At 41.0% G+C, this 21287-nt stretch overlaps 1 protein-coding gene across 3 annotated transcripts in view; it reads left to right on the top strand.

Moving 5' to 3' along the window:
* Positions 1-3248: 3248 nt before the first annotated feature.
* Positions 3249-21287, top strand: part of MSRA (methionine sulfoxide reductase A) — a 359917-nt gene continuing 341878 nt past the window's right edge. Inside the window, exon 1 of one of the 3 annotated variants that reach the window (XM_065907831.1) lies at positions 3249-3660. In XM_065907831.1, the coding sequence (XP_065763903.1) occupies positions 3525-3660 (136 nt within the window). In that variant the 5' untranslated portion in view covers positions 3249-3524. Of the gene's footprint in view, positions 3661-3806; positions 3875-21287 lie in introns of those variants that run through there. The other 2 variants (XM_065907833.1, XM_065907834.1) reach the window with 2 other exon arrangements.

Here is a 21287-nt window from a genome sequence, read left to right as displayed (position 1 = left end):
GAGGGACAGCAAGAATTCATCACGCTGCTCAGTATGGCACGAAAATGAAAACTTATACATTATTTCTGGAATTTTCCATTAAATATTTTCAAACTGAGACTGACTTCAGGAAACTGAAACCCTGGCAAGAGAAACTTCAAAAAACTGTATTATTATTGTGATTTTCTCTTAAAACACAGTAAAATAATCTAAGCAATGAATTAACATGCTTAAGACAACTCTGAATCTTCTACAGACCATAAATAAGGCACGAGGTTTTAAGTATGCAAACATCAAGTATCATAGTAAGCTTTCTGTTTATTCACTGGTAAGGGTACCTCTTGCCTGCTGAAGTGGATTTCTCTAAAAAGACCAAAAAAAAAGCTTTATATCAGTTTGAGTCCACCAGGGCGCCCCTGGCAGTTATTCATGGTTTAATAAAGAACAGGGGCAGATCTGAAATGCCTCTTAAGGGGGACAAAGCTCACCCTTGCACCATTTAGCTCAGATGGTAAAGAATCTGCCTGCACTGCAGGAGACCCTGGTTTCGATTCCTGGGTTGGGAAGATCCACTGGAGGAGGGATAGGCTACCCACTCCAGTAATCTTGGGCTTCCCTTATGGCTCAGCTGGTAAAGAACCCACCTGTGATGGGGGAGACCTGGGTGTGGGAGACCTGGATTTGATCCCTGGGTTTGGAAGATCCCCTGGAGAAGGGAAAGGCTAGTATTCTGGCCTGGAGAATTCCGTGGACTGTATAGTTCAAGGGATTCCAAAGAGTCAGACACGACTTTGTGACCTTCACTTTCTTTCACTGCACCATTTGTCCTTGAGTTCATCTTCCACACCTGTGACAGCTCTTTTCTCAGCCCTGGGGCATGGACTCCCATGTTCAGTCTTTTGAGGTTCTCTCCAAGGCTTTCCTTACTCTTTTCAAGACAGTATCTGGGTTCTTGGAGAGCTTGGTGTGCTCCTGGTCTCGTGGGGTCCCACTGCCGTGTCTCTCGGCTTTGGCCCCTGTCCTAAGCGTGTGCATTGGTGTGGTATGGACTCCTGGTCACTGGGCTCCTGCCAGGCTGAGACACAGTTGTTTCTGGATGTCCTTTGGGCATCAGGCGGGCTCCTGCTCCAGATGAGGGAGGGCTTTGCAGTTCCATCTGGTCACATGGTCTCAGCACGGGGGGCTCCTTATTCTAACTTCAGGTTTTATCTGGGTCATGAGCTCTCTCAGTCCTTCCACATCCCCATGCACCGTGGGGGACCCGGCCATGCTCTTCTGCTTTCTCCACACTCAACCTGATGGTGCAAGGAACTTGTGAGGCTGTCCTCATGGTTGTGGCCCTGCCCCTAGTCATGGCTCCTCCTTGCACACGCACTGCAGAGCGTGCCCTGCTCAAAGGGCCTTCTGAGAATTCATAGTCTTCTTAGAACATGGCTTTCAAACTTTTTTTAAAAAAACAGACATGGTCTGGCTCGGTGCTGAACTATTTCTGGATCGTTACATAATAGAAGAAATAAACTTCTTATTTTGTCTACACTGCTGTATTTTGGCTCTTTATTGTACCAAAGAAGATGGTTAGACTGAATCCTAAAGAACATGCATTGTTAAAATTCGTTGGAAAATCAGAGCATAATCACAAAAATAACACATCAAAGCAGTGTGTGCCCAATGGGGAATATGGACAAAAAAAGACTCTCAGTGTGGAGAAGCTCAGAAGGGATTAGGAGCAGTTTGAAGAAAAGGAAACTCTAATGATGAAAATGGCATCATTGAAGGCAACAACAGTCATCCTCTCAACAAACCAATCTCAATTCAACTTTTCTCTCATCTATTCTGGTAAATGAGGTAAGAAAATCCTGTTTTATGAAATAAGGTATTTTTCTCTTTTAAAAGGTTTTTTTTTTTTTTTTTTTTAATAATAATAAAAGTAACACAGCTATTGGAACATCTGAGAACACTGTAAAAATGTAACCATTTCAAACAAGAAGTTTAAAGCAAGAGAAAGCTAGTCAGTCATTACCATGATCAACAGCACAACTGCAAACATCGTTTTAATTTTTTCTAGCCTTTCTTCAGTGGGTGCCTAAGGAGAGGTGTATGCATTTATTTATATAATGTACACTACATACTACACTAGTAGCTTTGTTGTGCTTTCTTGCTTAACACAATGTAAGTACTTCTCCTTGACGTGAAAAATTCTTCAGTTCTTAATTTTATACAATCAGTCACAAAAAAAACAGAAAAAGCAAATCAGCATGTATCAAAATGCAGAAATGTAAAAGAAAACAGACTATTTCCCTTGACAGAAGAATGATCTTACCACCTATAATGGACACCTTGGAGAGTTTTCAGGAAAGGCCTACAGAAACTACTTCCTGTAATCTCATAGCAAAACCAAATAAATAAGAAGAACCGAGGCACACTGCCCAGAACAGAATCCGTATTACAAAATAAACACTTTAATCTAAATTTTAGTATTTCCTGTCAGGCCACATCCTACAACACAGGAGCGCTGATCCTCCTGTCCTTATGTTACAGACCACAGGAAGAAAACAAGGCAACTGAACCTCCGTGGAAGGTTGGGTAAAAGCCTCCTCATTTCTGGGGGTGCTAATCTGAAGCTCCTTTCCTCATGAGACTATCTGCCCACTTTGGCATAACACTTGCAGAAAACCAAAATCTCACATATGGAACTCCCAGTCACCCATCTGCCTCCACCCACCTTATTTTTTGGTTCGAAAATTTGTCACAGAACAAATGTTACGCCCCATGATTTGAAAGTCAAGAATGATCCGATAGCACCTTTAAGTTTACCTGAACTGCATTAACAAAGTATTAGTATCTCGCTGTTTTATTCCCCTTTGTAAAATGGGGGAAATATATTATGATGATAATCACCAATGTATTATATATATGTGTGTGCATATGTGTATATATATATAAAACATTATATTAAATTATCTTCCCTATATTCTTAACTTTTTGAAAATTGTGGTTAGTTTTCACTTTGGATAAATAATCCATCTTTTGGATTATTAACCATCATACTGGCTCCAGTGGAAGCAGACACAGATGCTAGTTTGAAAGTCAGGTCGTCGTACAGCTTACTGGGCATACCCAGCAATTGGTAAGGGGGCTGTGAAAACGGTAGTGACTTTAAAGCCCAAGTAGCGGATTATTATTATTATTATTTTGGCCTCTTCCGCTTCACGTACTTCGCACTGTCATTAGGACACTCGTTCTCCGCCCGGGAACTTTGTACAGAAGGGGAGCAAGAACTCGCAGGTGCCTCCCTGCACAAGCCCGGCTCAGGGCGAGAACACGCCCCCTGTCCTGGCCCTCCCGGCCCGAGGTTGAGCAATAACCTCGGTTCCGGGGCGGCGGCGGCGGCAGCGGCACAACCCGCGGCGCACGTGTCGCCGCTAACCCGCCCGCCAGCCCCGCGTCCAGGGCACGCAGCTCCCGCCGCGCCGCGCCAGCCGCCCACTCCGCAGCGGCGCCTCCGCTCCCGACAGCCCGGAGGCCCCTTGGCCAGTGGCCCGTCCATGCTCTCGGCCACCAGAACGGCCCGCCAGTTCTTTCACAGCCTCTTCCCGATCCCGCGAATGGGTGACTCCGCCTCCAAGATCGTCAGCCCCCAAGAGGCCTTGCCGGGCCGGAAGGAGCCCACCGTTGTAGCGGGTAAGGACGCGGCCACGCACCGAGGGCGCGGTCCTCGCCTCTGCGCACGCGCATCCTCAGGGCGCCGGAAGGGAGCCGGGGGCCGGCCTCGGAAGGGTCGGCTGCTGGGGGTCTGCGCAGGCGCGGAGGGCGCTGGGAGTGGAGGGGATGGGGGATCGATCCTCTTTCTTTGTTTAGGTTTTCATCCACTAGAACAACGGGAGACACAGTGAAGGTATCTAGTACGTTAATACGGCCCACTTAGACTGTAAATACCCCTCGGCGGCTTCAAACTTCGGGCAGAAAAATCGCTGACCTGCTTTCCGCCCTTTCTCACGGGTGTGCATCCACTTTCCTTTCTTCTCTGCTTTGGCGGCCGGGATTCGGGCCACTTGCTGAGGTGGTGCGGGTTGTGTTGTCACGGGAGCCGTGGAATGATAAGAACGATGTGTATATACTGAGGTTTTGAAATTGTTTCTCACGCCAGTGTTCTGGTTGCAGGAGTTAGCCTCACGCTGCCCTTATCCTCCAGAACTGCCCGATTTCCCCGACTTGGCAGGAGCTTCCCCTGGCCCCGTGCTCCCGGTTCTGCACTTGTGTATCAGTCACGCCGAAGAGCTGTGCTTGCCAAACTTAAAAACAATTTCCCAATCGCGTACCAATACTTTTGGCGACTCTAATAGAATACATAAAATGTAATAACAGTGAGATGCTAGGAAAACGAAATAAAGTGAATAAAATGAAGGGAGAAATATGAAGTTCTGGAAACTGCTCTAATAGTTTTGAAAGCTTCACTCTCTGAATTTCTGTCTCAGCACTGTAGAAGGCCGCAGACAGCGCAAGTCCGCCAACCGGTTGTTTAGTCACTCTGTCGTATGTGACTGTTTGCGACCGCATGAACTGCAGCACGCTGGGCTTCCTTGTCCTTCCCCACATCCCGGAGCTTGCTCAAACTCGTAGGTCCTTGAGCTGGTGATGCCATCCAGCCATGTCGTCCTCTGTTGTCCCCTTTTTCTCCTGCCACCAACGAGAGGATCATGCCTTGAGAAGGATTACATTGCTTCTCAAAGTGCTGTCTTTTAAACAAGCCCTTCCGGTGATACTAATGCATTCAGCAGTCGTGAACCGCTGCCTTCGAGCTGTTGGAGGGTTAAGTGGTGATAAATCTTTCACGGATGGTTCGATGCCAAGATAAATTATACTATTATAATTTCTTAGGGATTCTTCCCTTTTTCTTTTCCGTAAGATTTGCTGAGTATAAGATAGGAGAAGATGATTCTGAATCTATGCATCGCACACCCTCCTCAGTATGAGAATGGACAAGGTGGAGGTCTTTGCGTTTGAAGTAGTTTGGGAACTGACGCCGTGTGACCTGTTCACATTCACCTACATCAGCAGCTTTGTATCCTATGTCCCCCATCACTTCACTCCTAACTCATTAACAGCCTTAAAACGCTTATTTTAGACTCAAATTCAGAGAATGAGTTAAAAAAAAATCCAGATTATCTCTAAACTATATAAGATAATCCTATTATCTAAACTTTATCTTGAACGTGAATTCTCCTTTAACAAACTAGGATTCATAAATGGATATTTAAAGGCAATGCTTCTCAATGCTGAACTTCCCCAACTTGTATGAAGCTTCATTTTTATACACTGGTGGCTTTGGTATGTCCTCCCAGACATTAAAAAACAAACAAGCTTGATCAGATCCCCATACTGGTTGAAGATTAAAATTGTCCTGAATTTAGTTCTCCTTTATCTTAACCAAAGTCTTCCCAATCGGTTATTTAGTATGTAGATAACACTTTTTGTAAAAGATTAACTAGCATAACAGAAACGAGCCAACAGATTTTTTTCCCCCTCTATCCATCTATTAATTCTGACTGCAAAACCTCAGGACCTGGCTCTTCTGCCTTTTTATATAGCCATGCATGCATTGCTATTGCTGGACCAATCAACCAATTTTTTTTTTTTTTTGGTGTAGGGCTAAGCCTACAATGCACGTCCTTTGTGTTCAGCTGTTGTAACCACCCCCACCCCCCCATACTTGCATTTTAGATAGTGGCTTTCCTGTCTCTACCCTGGGACTACTGCCTTGACAGGTTATCAAAGGTTCTGATTGGCCCCAGAAATGGGCAGTGTTACTTCTCAGGTGTGTTTTCAGTGGCTTAAGATTGAAGCTTACAGACTGAATATTACTGCTTTGGAAGTTAAATTCATCCCCAGTCTGTTTAACAGCTCTTCACCTCTCTGTATTACCTCTGTCTACATCTGTTACATGTGCCCCTACTCTGAAAAGCTCTGTGGCAGGAGCGTCACCTTGTGACTTCAGACGACAAAGCCTGTCTGTGTAGTGTGTTTGGCTGAGTGTTTTTGGCTTAGCCTAGTACAGGTGTGCACTGTTACCAAATACGTTTGGGGTGAAGGGTTATCATCTTAACTTTAACCTTACCTTTGTTGGGTATTCTTACAGAAATGTACACCCTTTCATAAACTACAGCCTGCTAGTAGATTTCTGCTTTGCAAGAAGGTGAGATTCAACCCTTCAGACTTCTTTAATTTCTCCCAGGCTACCTAAAGTGGATCAAAATATGAATAGGCCTACTTTGGGTGGCTGGTTAGAACTAAACCTGGCCTAGACTGGCTCATTAGAAGCGCACTCTGTTGAGATCATTGGCAGGCTCTGGGCACCATTGACTGGCAGGGCACACAGGAACTGGTCTTTTTATGTAGTGGTGGGCTCTTTGTTGCAGTGCCTGGCTACAGAGCAATATTCAGAGAACTTTCGGACAGGGGGAAAAGGGGAATTCCTGCTTGCTGGACTGAATTGGTGGTCAGTCAATTGCTAGAGAGAGGAAGGGGCAGAAAGCTTATAATTAAAACCTCAGAGTGCCTCCTGTGTTATTAAAATCTAAGTTTATTCTAGTAAGAACTGATATTCAGGGAAGGGATAAATTAGGAGTTTAGGAGACTATTCTAAATAGCTTATAATAGCCGCCTATAATGGAAAAGAATTGAAGAAAGAATATATCTATATCTATATTTGAATATATATATCTGAATCACTTTGCTATACATCTGAAACTTACACAACATTGTAATCCAACTATATTTCAATAAAAATTTTTAAAAAATATAAAAAAGCAATCAATAGAAAAAGAGGAACTGATAATATTTTTAGTGAATCAATTATTGTGAAAGCCCAGCTTTTATTTATATGGCTCATTTTTTTCCAGCCGTGTTGGAAATACAGCTAATCTATTTTTTGATCAGGTGTTTGGGATTTGGATATATCATCCAAGAGAATGTTGGCACTCCTGTTTAATCTTTGCTTTCTTGCCTGTCTATCCTTAGGTAGTGTTTGCTGTATTTATTACTGTGATGTCTCTTTGGGGAGAGGAAGAGGTGTAGAACACCTGCTAAAGGTTTGCTCTTCTAAGAACTATAAATATAAGCACAAAAACAGAACAATGTGAGTAATCCAAAAGGTGGCTCTTTGAAAAAAACAATTGTACTGTGACTATTAGCTATCTGATAAAGGAGAAAAGGAATAAAGTACAAATATATGAAATAAGAACTGAAAGAGGGAATAATAGAAATAGAAGAGTTGAAGAATCATAAGAGATAAGAGGCTATTTACTCAATTCTTTGAAAATAAATTTGAAAACTTGGATGAAATAGATAACTTTTAGAAAAATATAACTGACCTAAACTGACCCCAGAAAGAGAAAATCTTAAGAGATTGATTTTTCTAGAAGAAATAAAGTTGTCAAAGATTGCCTCCTCCCAAAGCATTATGTCCAATTTTAGAGGTGACTTCTAAATAGTTAAAGAATGTATAATTCCAATAGTATATTTAAACTGAAAGGATTGTCAAATTCTTTTTATGAAACAAGTATAATATTGAAACCAAACCTGATAAATATTGCACTAAAAAGAAAATAAACCATTCTCACTTATGAATATAGATACAAAACTGCTAAATAAATACTAGTAAGCAGAATCTAGCAATGGGATTTAGTCTTAGAATGCAAGGATTTGTCAATATTAGGAAATTTATTAACATAGTTCGTTGTGTGTGGCTCCGTCATATCGGCCTCTTTGTGACCCCATGGACTGTAGCCCGCAAGGCTCCTCTGTCCATGGAATTTTCCAGGCAAGAATTCTGGAGTGGGTTGCCATTTCCTACTCCAGGGGATATTCCCCAGCCAGGGATTGAACCCATATTTCTTGCCTTTCCTTCACTGGCAGGTGGATTCTTTACCACAGTGCCACCTGGGAAGCCCTTATTAATATAATTCATCATTTAGTTGGTCTAGGGAGAAAACTGATATAACTGTTTCCCTAGATGCTGTGAAGTTATTTGACCATATTTAACAACCATTCTTGATAACATTCAGAGATAGCTACTTCCTTAATGTGATAAAACATATCTGCCAACATCATGCTTAATGAAGAAATATTAGAGATTTTCATTTAAGTCCCAGTCAAGAAGGAATGTGGAGGTGCTTAATGCTTGCTTTGCCTAGTGGCAGGTGTGTACTGTTACTAAATTCTTTTGTTCTTAAGGGTCATCATCTTGGCTTTAATCTTACCTTTTTTGTGTTCTTAAAAAATCTCCATCCTTTTATGAACTGTGGCCTGGTAGGTTATTACTTTGCAAGAAGGTAAGAGTCAAACCTTCACATTTCTTTACTGCTTAATTTTTCCAGGGCTGCCTGTGTTGTATCAAGTTATGACTTGGCCTGCTTTGGATGATTGTTTATTATTAACATTGTGTTGTAGGTGCTAGTCAATCAGTCAGATAAGACAAGGCAATTAGAGATGTACAGATTGGAAAAGAGAAGGTAAAACTAATGCCATTTGCAGATGATAAGATTACATAACTACAAAATCCAAGAGTTTAATAAGGTATCAATTTATATACTTGTTAGACAGAAACCAACAGCTTTACTCTAAACAACCTGTTGGAAAATATAATAGAAAAAAACACCCCCTTTGTAATAGCAACCAAAAAAGTTAAAATTTAAGAACAAACTTGGCAAGAAATATGTCCAACCTTTGTGAAGGAAACAGAGGAGCACAAAAAGAAAACTTGAACAAATGGAAGAACATACCAGTTTACTGGATTCGAAGACTAAACAGGAATCATGTATCAGTTGTCCCTAAAGTTAATATATAAAGGTAACATGATTTGAAGTAAAATACTAATGATATTTTAATTTTGTTCTAGAAATTGATGCATTCATTTAAAAAATTCGTTTGGAAAAATAAACAGGAATAGTTATGGTAACTGTAAAATAAGAACAAAGAGGAACAGTTGGCTCTTACAGATAGTAAAAGCAAAGCTTAATAATTGAAACATGGGACTGTCCATGAACAGATAAGTCAATATACAGAATAGAAGTATCAGAAATTCTTAAATATGTGTGAAAATATAGTATATGATACAGGTGACATCTTAAATCAGTGAGGAAAAGATGAAATATGCAGTAAATGGTTATGGTACAATTGTGTAGCCATATGGAAAAAACAAAACCAGAAAACCCTCCAAAGTTGGATCTATACTTCACATTCTTAAACCAGGATAAGTTCCAACAGATATATGTTGATAATAGCTCATGCATATTGAGTGCTTAACTCTATGCCAGACACTAGTAATTGATTCACATTTGCTGTTGTTTAGTTGCTAAGTCATGTCTGACTAATGCGTTTAATCTTCACTATGACCCGTGGAGGTGTTAACTGTTTTACCCTCACTTGTTGGAGTGGAAACTGAAGCCCATAGAGTTTTAGGTGACTTATGCAAGGTCACATGGCTAATAAGTGGTGGATCTGGGATATGAATATAGGCAGTTTGCCTCTAGAGTTTGTGATCTTAACAGTACTGTATGTACTGTTTTTTCATTTAGTTAAATGTAAAGAATCAAATAATTGAAGAATGAGCAAGGGAGAATTCTTTTAGAAAGCAAAGCCTTTCTAACCACGACTTGAAAATCAGAAGACAAAAAAGATGGATAAATTAGATCACGACAGAATAAAAATCTTCTGCAGGGAAAAATTACGGTAAGCAAATTCAAAAAACAAACTGGGGTAAATACTTGCAATTCATATCATAGGTGAAGGACTGATCTCCCTAATATATAGGAAACTTCTAGAAGATAATAAGAAAACAACATCCATTAGAAAAATAGAGGTTATGAGCAGTTCACAGAAAAGGAAGTATAATTTGCTCTTAAACATATAAAAAGATGCTCAACTTCATTCATAATGAGGAAAGTGTAAGTACCATTTTTCATTCTTCAGGTTGGCAAAAATCCAGAACTCTGATGATACAGTTTGTTGGTAATCCTTAAGGAAAAAGACACCCTCCCCCTTTGCCGGCAAGAATGTAAATTGGCCCAACTCTTACGGAAGGCAATTTGGCAATATCTACCCAAAATTTAAATGCATATACCTTTTGACCCAGGAATGCAGTTTCTGAGAATTTATCCTACAGATATACTCGCATTCGTGCCAAACGTTGACTGTACTAGGTTATTCACTGCAGCTTTGTTTGCAGTCATCAACGATTGGACATAACCCAAACGCCCATCAATAGGGGCTAGTTAAATAAATTATGGTTCCTCCTCACAATGGAAAATGCAGCTGTAAAAAAGAACATGGAATATCTATGTGGATAGATACAGAGAGATTGCCAAGGTACAGTGTTAGGTGGGAAGTACAAGGTCAGAACAGTGTTATATATTAACTTTGTGTGTGAACAGGGAGGAAAATAATAATAGAAACTTTGAAACTTTGGATGGATAGCTCAGAAAGTAATGGTCACGGAGAGGGCTATGCTGTGAGCTGGTGGTGGAGGGGGGGACCCAGCCAGGAGACCTGACTCTGTGCTTTTTAAAAAAAAACTTTTGATGCTTGTAAATCTGACTGCATTACTGAATTAAATAACTCTGCTTTGCAGATGATCTCCTTCTGATATTTTTAGTCTAATTGACCACCTTTCTATCATCTTTTGTCATCCCTATTTCAAGTTCTGTTTTTTTTTCCTTCTTTTTAAATTTTGCTCTCTTTTTCATGTCAAGTTCTTTTTTTCTGCCCCAACTTGCTTTTGTAATCAAAATCCACATTTTGGCGTGATTTAAAAATCTAAATTTAGAGGGTGAAATTGGAATAAGTTAATCCAAGTCATTTTACATTTCATAAATATTCATTTTTATTGAAGTGTCAATTGTGGTGGCATCATTTATACAAAGAAAAGATCTTTGGGGACAGATTTCTTCCACTATTATGTAGAAGGCATTATGTGTATTGCTTTTATTTTGAGTGATGTACATAGACTTTTTAGAAGAAAATGATAGAAAACAATTTTCCTTTTAGAAAAAATTTTCCCCAGTGCGTGATTAATTTCTAAATTGTAGGACACAGAACTATTATCTATCCTCTCTGCATCCTGTCTAAAGCTCTTTATTTTCCCCTCTATTTCAGAATCCACAGTACTTCTCTGAAGTCCCTGGGATAGGGGGATTCCAGAGCTCCCACGATCCGACCCTCACCTTCCCAGCTTTTCTTCCCACTGTGCCCCCTCTAGAACAGGGGTCCCCAACCTTTGGGACCTAATGTCTGATGATCTGGGGTGGAGCTGATGTAATAATAGTAGAAATTAAATGCACAATCAATGTACTGTTCTTGACTCACCGTGGAACCATCCCCCCTGCCCCCCTCTGTGGAAAAATTGTCTTCCATGAAACTGGACCCTGGTGCCAGAAAGGTTGGGGACCACTGCTCTAGAACCCCATCTTCTGGTTAGCATGTGGTTCAGTGTTTTGCCTCTGGAAATGTCCAAGTGGGATCCACACTCTAATCGTTTCATTCAGTCGTCTTTGTTAAATGTTTACTAAATGCTTGCTTGGGTGAAATACTGTGTTTTCCACATAGCCTTATCCTGTTCTTCCTCAAGACTTGCCCTGCTTGAATTTGATTTCTCCCATAAACCCATCTGCTTCCCATTTCCAAATTCTTGAACTCAGTTGTGTCCGACTCTTTGTGACCCGTGCCCTGTAGCCCGCCAGGCTCCTCTGTCCATGGGGATTCTCCAGTCAGGAATACTGGCGTGGGTTACCATGCCCTCCTCCAGGGGATCTTCCCAGCCTAGGGATTGAACCCAGGTCTCCCGCATTGTAGGCAGATTCTTTACTGACTGAGCCACTAGGGAACCCCTAGAGGGTTGAATGTCCTGCCATAACCCCAACTTCTAAAACCAAACCATTTTCCCTTCAAAACACTGGATGCATATTTTAATTTCCCCATTTCTGTCAGTGGCATTACTCCTATGCTCTTAAGTCCCCCAAACCTTAGCCACATGCATCTTCGATCCTTGCCTCTGTATTTAAACTGGCCCTCCTCCAACAAATCTTGATTGTTCCTTGCCTTCTTTATTAGTCAGGGTTTTCCAGAGAAACAGAACCAATCGTGTGTGTGTGTGTGTGTGTGTGTGTGTGTGTGTGTGTGTGTGTGTGTGTGTGTGTGTGTGTGTGTGTGTGTGTGTGTGTGTGTGTGTGTGTGTGTGTGTGTCCAGAGAAACAGAACCAATCGTGTGTGTGTGTGTGTGTGTGTGTGTGTGTGTGTGTGTGTGTGTGTGTGTGTGTGTGTGTGTGTCCAGAGAAACAGAACCAATCGTGTGTGTGTGTGTGTGTGTGTCCAGAGAAACAGAACCAATCGTGTGTGTGTGTGTGTGTGTGTCCAGAGAAACAGAACCAATCGTGTGTGTGTGTGTGTGTGTGTGTGTGTGTGTAGAGAGATTTATTAGGAGGGATTGGCTCACGTGATAATGGAGGCTGAGGAGTTCAAGAGATCTGCTGTCTATAAGCTGGAGGCCCAGGAGAGCTGGTGATGTAATTCAGTCCAACCCTGAAAGGTGAGAACCAGGGGAGCCCATGGTTCCAGCCTGAGTCCTAACGCCTGAGAACCAGGAGCACGTGAGGCTGAAGGAGATAGATGTTCCAGACCAGACAAGGAGAGTGAATTCACCCTTCTTCCACCTTTTTGCTCCAATCTGATGGGACTGGATGAGACACACACCCGCCCCCCTTCACCTCCCCGCACCATGTTGGTGGGATCACCTTCTTACTCAGTGTATAATTCAAATGTTAGTCTCTTCTGGAAGTACCTTCACAACGTGTTTAACCAGCTACCTGGGCATCCTTTAACCCAGTCAGCTTGGCAGAGGAAACTGACCATCATACTTTCCTGGGTTACTGCTTTAAGTCTTCTCTGTCATGAGCACCACTATCAGGCATCTGTTTAAACCTCAGATTTCTTTCTGTCACTTCTAAGAAAATAAAGATAACTCTGTGTGATCTGGCAATGACTCTGTTCGCCCTGGGGTTAGAAGCCTTCTTTAACTTGCTGCTAATCTCAGTGTTCTTCATCTCTGCTTCCGCCCCTGAGCCTGACTCCTGCTCTTAGTAACTTCCTCCGGGAAGTTGACTTTCTCTGTCACAGCTCATTTCAACCTTCCTGGGCCTTTCAAGGCTACTCTCAGTTCTGCCCCTTCCATGCGGCCTTTGGGAGACTGCTTCAGCATCGATTGCTCTTAGAGTTAGACGTGGAGCTAGGGCCTTGAGGCCCTGTTTTACACTTTTATTCCAGGGTGTCTCCTTAAGGGTGGTGGAGTTGAGTTCCTTCAATGTCTTGGGAGCTCAGAGATTGCCACTTTTCTCCCTTGTGTTTCCTTAACTTCTCGCCTGGTTACATGACCAGAACTTGGGGATTACAAGGACCAGGCCGCTTGGTCTCTCTGGTAACTTCCTCTCTGGATGTCCTGTACGAATGTTCTTCCCATTTGGCAAGACATTGGACTACTTTGAGCATGATGCTATTAACATAAACTTATCTTAAAACTTACAAGCTTTTAATAGTTTATTTGAGCAAAAATTCATTCAAATTGGGCTGCATCCAATCTTGCTGATAGAAAGGAGCTCTGAGGAGCTGTACAAAATGGAAGATTCTTAGAGCCAGAAGGGAGCGGAAACAAAGAAGGTGTGCTAGGCAGGGTGGGTGTAGTAAGGTTACTTTCCTCCGGCATGGCAGGATGTCTGCCACATAGATTACCCAGCTAGTGCCCATCAGGAGATTGCCGATTGACTGGTTCTTAAACCATTTCTGTCCCATCTTTGGGAGAGCCAAAACCATAGATAGCCAGGGTAAGTCTCGGTTTGGTGTCACGGGGCTTAGCGTGTGCTCAGCTGCTAAGTCGTGTTCAGCTCTCCGGGGCCCCACGGACTGTAGTCTGCCAGGCTTCTCTGTCCATGGGGTTTCCTAGGCAGAAAGACGAGTGAATTGCCATTCCCGACCCAGGAATCAAATCCACGTCCCCTGCATTTCCTGCATTGGCACGTGGATTCTTTACCACTGAGACTCCTGGGAAACCATGAGGCTTAGCATAAGTGACTCTATTTAGGGCCTATTTTTCATTTGTTTGTTTTTAAAAACCACCAAATGCTTGGTTTTGCCATGACCAGAGACTACCATACCCTTTGAACCAGCTGGGACCTCTTCTGTAAGCTAGGTCTCTTATAAAAGGTTGAATAAGGCTATTGCCCTTGACAGAAAAAAAGATGGTCCCTTACATTTCTGTAGGACTTTTGTAACATTTCATGTGAGCATATCTACAAAGTTTCTCAGCAGGGTATATTTCTGATCCACTAGCTTGCTGAATAAGTGTGTTAAATTTGCATTATAATACAGCAAAGACTGGTAGTAGTGAAACTGGAAGAAATGCAGGATTACAATATGTTTTGATGAATATATTATCATTACGTTTTTTTAAAAATGAAAAATAAAGTTCAGAAACACTGACTGTCTTCCCAGAGCGTGTATATAAAATGAATTCTTTTGAAAATGTTACCATGGTAAGGTAATAACATTAGTGTTGAGTTTTCCTCTGGAATTTTTTCATATTTTACCTTTAATTTTTTTTAAACTTGTAGTTTACTCTTAGGCAATTTATAGTTTGCTTAGGTCAAACACAATGTGAAAAATTAAAAAGCATTGTTCCCAGGAGGCCCAAAATTATTCTTTGGCCAGCTGAAGAAAATTTGATATTTTAACAGATTTTACCCAGAAGGCGAGAGCCATGAAAATGAAATACTGCAACGGAATTCAGAGCTTTCCAGCTGGAGCAAATGAAACCTCAAGGAAAAAAAAAAATCCCAAATGTACCGCAGTTAGCAGATGAAAAGGAAACCACGTTAGGGTTGGCCGAATGGAGCAGCCAGCTTTCAAATAGAGCCCCGGAGAAAATGCTGCACGGCTGCAGATCTCCATTTCCTTATCTCTTCCTAAGAACCGATTCATGAAGAGCGACGTCATCTAGCAGGAAGCCCAGTGTAGCAAGTCCTGCTGGTCCCTGGGGTTCCTGGCCCACCACTTAGCATTCCTCGCACACCAAACTGTGTGCCCTGGCATGAAGCAGCTGCATGGAGCTGTCCGCTCCACCCGCCACCCCCCCAACCTAGGCTGCACCTCGCCAGATAACAGCCCTGCTCACCATCTCCTCTCCCTGACAACTGGAGCCAGGTTGCCAAGAATCCGTACCCCCCTCCGCCCCCCAGAGGAGACTCTGCACCCAACTGCCTCTGCAAGAGGCTGGAGCAGGCCCTTTGCAGATAACTTTATTTTCAGAAATTAAAAAAAAAAATTTTTTTTTTTTCTCTTCTTCAGGATTATGCTCATCCTAAGAAGCTCTGTGGATTTATTTTGAGAAGTGGAGTAAAAGAGAATAATTATTTTCTGGTGAAAATTAGAGGTCGGATGAGTGAGATAAAATAGCCGTTTGCTGCAATATTTTGGGGGGAAACATACTGGAAGAAGCTATATAAATTTACATAGGAATTTCCAGGGGCAAAATATGAACCAAGGGGTTTCTGTGAATATGATGGAGTTTAAGCTTTAGCTATTTCAGTTCAAGAGAAACCCAGCCACTATTTTTCTCAAAAAAACAAGACTGGTTAAAGACCTAAAGCCTAGGCTTCTTTTTCTGTATATGTTTGCTTTGCAACCTATAGGGTGGTCGACAAACAAAATTGATATAATTTTAAAAATGAGGATTCTCTTGTTTGCTCTCTTAGAAAGGAACCAAGGTGTCTTTGCTCTCAGTCTCTGAGTTTTCTTCCCAGGGAGTCTGAACATAGGCTCTTCTCACTGTTCTGCCGAGTCTGTGCTGAGATGGCTTCTCTTTGCTTCAGGGCCTTTATTAAACCTTAAATTTTTATCCATATTTTTGCTCAAAGTTTGGAAGTTTTTAATCATTTTTATTTTCTTGGGCTCCAGAATCGCTGCAGATGGTGACTGCAGCCATGAAATTAAACAGGCGCGTGCTCCTTGGAAGAAAAGCTATAACAAACTTAGACAGCATATTAAAAAGCAGAGATATTACTTTGCCAACAAAGGTATGTCTAGTCAAAGCTATGGTTTTTATAGTAGTCATGTATGGATATGAGAGTCGGGCCACAAAGGAGGCTGAGCGCCGAAGAATTGATGCTTCTGAACTGTGGTGCTGGAGAAGACTCTTCAACTGAGTGATTGAACAGCAACAGCAGCAAATCAGTTTTATCCTCTTCCCTCAATTTCCCAAGTAACCACTGTCCAGAACCAAGGGGGCATTCTTAATGCCTTTCTTCATATCCATGAAGTCCTACCTAAACACTCACATTATTTATTGTTGCTATTTTATAAAAGTGGATCAGTTTGCATTCTCTGCATCTCACTTTTCTCGCTTAATAGTGCATTATGAAAACATCTCCAAGTCAGCTGGTATATCTTAATGTATTCATTTTAACAATAGATTTAACTTTTTGGAGAATATTTTAGGCTTATAGAAAAATCGAGTGAAAAGTACGAGCTCCCATATACAGCTGTCCTTCCACCCAGTTTCCCCTACTGTTAATATTTTGCTTTACTGTGATACATGTTATAATAGACAATTCATAGCAATACGTTATTATTATCTGAAGTCCATACTTTATGTTAGCGTTCATTCTTTGTGTTTGTACATGCTATGGGTTTTATAAAATGACAGGTATCTACCATTACAGTATCATACAGAATAGTTTTACTGCCCTAAAAATCTCTGTCTTCTCACCTACTCTTCAGTTCCTCCCTGATGCACTGCTGGCAACCACTGATCTTTTTACTGTCTCCGCAATTTCGCCTTTTCGAAAATATCATTTAGTTGGAATCATACAACGTGCAGCCTTTTCAGATTGACTTCTTTCACTTAGTTAGAAGCATTTAGGGTTTCTCTGTATCTGGACAGCTCATTTCTTTTTAGTGCTGAGTAATATTCCGTTGTATGGATTTATCACAATTTGTTTATCCATTCACCCATTGAAGAGCATCTTGGTTGTGTCTAGGTTTTGGCAGTTATGAATACATTATGGTAAACATTCTTATGCAAGTTTTTGTGTGAATGTAAGTTTTCAGCTCTTTTGGGATAAATACCATGGAGCACAATTGCTAGATCTTATTACCATAAGAGTATGTTTAGTTTTGTAAGAAACTGCCAAACCGTGTTCAAAGGTAATTGTACCATTTCACATTCTCTTCAGCAATGAATGAGATTCCTGTTGATTCACATCCTTGTCAGTATTTGGTTTAGTCAGTGTTTTAGATTTTAGCCATTCTAAAGGTATGAAGTGGTATTTCATTATTATTTTAATTTGCAGTTCCCTAATGACATATGATGGACATCTTTTCACATGCTTATTTACCATCTGTATATCTTCTTTGATGAAATGTCTGTTTATGTCCTTTATCCACTTTTTAATTCCATTTCAGATTTTCTTATTGTTGAGTTTTTAAAAATTCTTTTTATAGTTTGGATAGCAGTTCTTTATCAGATACGTATTTTACAAATATTTTCTCTTGGATAGTGGCCTGTCTTTTTATACTCTTGACAATATCTTTTGCAGAGCAGTCATTTTTAATTTTAATGAAGCCCAACTTATCAATTTTTTCTTTTACATATCATACTTAGTATCTAAAAAATCATTGCCAAATCTAAAGTCACAGGTATTTTCTCAAGTTACTTTCTAGAAGCTTTATAGGTTTGCATTTTAAATTTTGAGTTAATTTTTGTCAAAGATGTAATATCTAGGTCTAGATTTAAATTATTTTTTTTTGTTGTTGTGAACGTCCAGTTGTTAAGCACCATTCTGAAAAGACTGTCTTCGTTCTGTTGTATTGGCTTTCTTCCTTTCCCAAATATCAGTTGACTGTATCTGTGTGGGTCTATTTCTGGGCTCTTTATTCTATTCTGTTGAGCCACTTGTCTATTCTTTCACCAATACCACACTGTCGTAATTACGGTGTTTTATGGTAAGTCTTGAAGTTGGGTGGCATCAGTCCTCTGTCTTTGTTCTTCTTCCATATCGTGTTGTCAGCTCTGGCTCTTTTCCCTGTCCATATGATTTTAGAACCATTTTATCCATATCCACAAAATAAAGAGGCCCTTGATGAAAGTGAAAAGAGAAGAGTGAAAGAGTTGGCTTAAAACTCAACATTCAGAAAACTAAGATCAAGGCATCTGATCCCATCACTTCATGGCAAATAGATGGGGAAACCGTGGAAACAGTAAGAGACTTTATTTTTTGGGGCTCCAAAATCACTGCAGATGGTGACTGCAGCCGTGAGATTAAACAGTGCTTGGTCCTTGGAAGGAAAGTTATGACCAACCTTGTTGTTGTTGTTGTTGAGTAGCTTAGTCGTGTCCAACTCTCTGCGACCCCTTGGATTGTAGCCCACCAGGCTCCCCTGTCCATGGAATTTTCCAGGGAAGAACACCAGAGTGGGTTGCCATTTCCTTCTCCAGATGACCAACCTAGACAGCATATTAAAAAGCAGAGACATGACTTTGTCAACAAAAGTCTGTCTAGTCAAAGCTATGGTTTTTCCAGCAGTCATGTACGGATGTGAGAGTTGGACTGTGAAGAAATCTGAGCACTGAAGAATTGATGCTTTTGAACTGTGGTGTTGGAGAAGATTCTTGAGAGTCCCTTGGACTGCAAGGAGATCAAACCAGTCCATCCTAAAGGAAATCAGTACTGAATATTCATTGGAAGGACTGATGCTGAAGCTGAAGCTCCAGTACTTTCTTTGGCCACCTGATGACAAGAACTGACTCATTGGAAGACCTTGATGCTGGGAAAGATTGAAGGTGGGAAGACAAGGGGACGACAGAGGATGAGATGTTTGGATGGCATCATTGATGCGATGGACCTGAGTTTGAGTAGGCTCCGGGAGTTGGTGATGGACAGGGAAGCCTGGCTTGCTGCAGTCCATGGTGTTGCAAAGAGTTGGACATGACTGAGCGACTGAACTGACTGACTGACAATATAACTTGCTGGGATTTTGATAGTGTTGAATCTATAGATCAAGTTAGGAAGACTTTACATCTTGATAGTAACGAGTCTTCCTATCCATGTGCATGAAATATCTCTGCATTTATTTAGATATTCTTTGATTCCTTTCATCAGAATTTTATAGTTTTCCCCATATAGATCTTGTACATATTTTGTTACATATATACCTCAGTATTTAACTTTTTTAGTGCTAATGTGAAAGGTATTATTTTTTTAATTTCAAATTCCAATTGTTCATTGTTGGCATGTAAGAAAACATTTGCTTTAGTAAGATTATATCCTGTAATCTTTTTGTTTTTGTTGATTCATTGGGATTTAGACAATCATGTCATCTGCACACAAAGGCATCTTAATTTCTTGTTCCCCATCTGTATACCTTTTATTTCCTTTTCTTATTGCATTAGCTAGAACGTCCAGTGTGATGTTGAGTAGCAGTGGTGAGAGGGGACGTACGTGTGTGTGCGCTAAGTCGCTTCAGTTGTGTCCAACTCTTTGTGACCCTATGGCATCCTTGCCTTATTCCTGCTGTTAGTGGTAAAGCATCTGGTTTCTCACCATTAGTTATCATGTTCACTTAGGTTTTTTGTACATGTTCTTTATCAGGTTGAGGAAGTTCCCCCCTTTCCTAGTTTGCTGAAATTAAATATGGTGTTTTAAATGGTTGCATAATAGCCCTCTGTATGTATGTAGCCCATGGTAAACTACAGTTTATTAAAATAAGCAAAGTTAAACTCTGGATCAGTGATTACATGTTTGGCTTCAGTAGTGCTGTAGATACATTTATTAATCATGGTCTGTTGTGCACATACTGTAAGCACTTATGAATACCTTTCTGGTAAATCTAGTCAAAAGAGAGAAAGTTGGTGCCAGGTTATGCAATGCCTCGAAGCCAACCTAAATAAGGGGTTTGGATCAGAGTAGAAAATGGACAGAATGTAGGTTCTCTGATGATGCGTACGAGGGAAAGTCAGAGGTTCAGGTGTGCAGAGGTTTGCCCTCGGTCCATGAAGCATAAACGTCCTGTGGGTCGTGGGTGCTTGCTAGTACTGTTTGGATTGGTTTCTGGATACAGCTTGGCAGCCAGGTTATGGAATTGTTTATTCTGGGAAGTTACAGGTTCGTTGACATCTAGAGTTATGACCTGGTTACGTGTAACGAATTGGATCACACAGTTTCAGTACCTTTACCATAAACTAGGGGTTGGAAGAATACGGTCTGTGGGTCATATTTGGCCTATACTGTGGTCTGTTTTTTTAAATATTAAACTTTTTGTTTTGAGATAATTATAGATTCACACACAGTTGTCAAACAGTAATACAGAGAGATTCTGTATTTTTCTTTTACCCAGTTTCCCCAGAGGTTGCATCTCGGAAATCTGTTGTACAAAATTAGGATATTGACAGTGATAGAGTCAATATACAGAACGGTTCTGTCGCGAGGATCCCCTGAGTCGCCCTGTTACAGGGCACCTATAGAAGGCAGCACCCACCCCCACCTCCTTCCTCACACCCCCATCCCTAATACTTGGCAACCACTAATCTCATTTCTAATTTTATCAAATCAAGAGTGTTATTATATAAATGGAATCATACGGCATGTAACTTTTAAGGTTGGCTTTTTTCAATTTATATAATTCCCTGCAGATTCAGCAGAGTTACTGCATGTGTCAGTGTCAATACTTTGTTCCCTTTCACTGTGGAATAGTATCCCGTGGTATGGTATGAATGTACCACAGTTTGTGTAACCATTTACCCACTGAAAGACGTTTGGATTATTCCCAGTTTTTGGCTGTTGTAAATATATCTGTTAGGACCATTTGTGTACAGTTCTTAAAAGTTTGTTTATTTTAATTGTAGGCTAATTACTTTACAATACCGTGGGGGTTTTTACCATACATTGACATGAATAAGCCACGGGTGTACATGTGTCCTCCCGTCCTGAACACCCCCTCCCACACTCCCTCCCCATCTCATCCTTCTGGCTTTGAGTGCCCTGTTTCATGCGTTGAACTTGGACTGGTCATCTATTTCACATATAGTAATATACATATTTCATTGTTATTCTCTCAAATCATCCCACCTTTGCCTTCTCACACAGAGTCCAAAAGTCTGTTCTTTATATCTGTGTCTGAAACTGGTCAGCCTTTAGAATGTGTACAGTGTTTTTATTTCTCTAGGGATCAGGGCCCGAGAGTGCAATTGTTGGATCATAGAGTAGTCCCAT

Source organism: Muntiacus reevesi, chromosome 17, assembly GCF_963930625.1.
Source record: "Muntiacus reevesi chromosome 17, mMunRee1.1, whole genome shotgun sequence".
NCBI lineage: Eukaryota > Metazoa > Chordata > Mammalia > Artiodactyla > Cervidae > Muntiacus > Muntiacus reevesi.
This window is presented reverse-complemented; position numbering and strand designations above follow the sequence as displayed.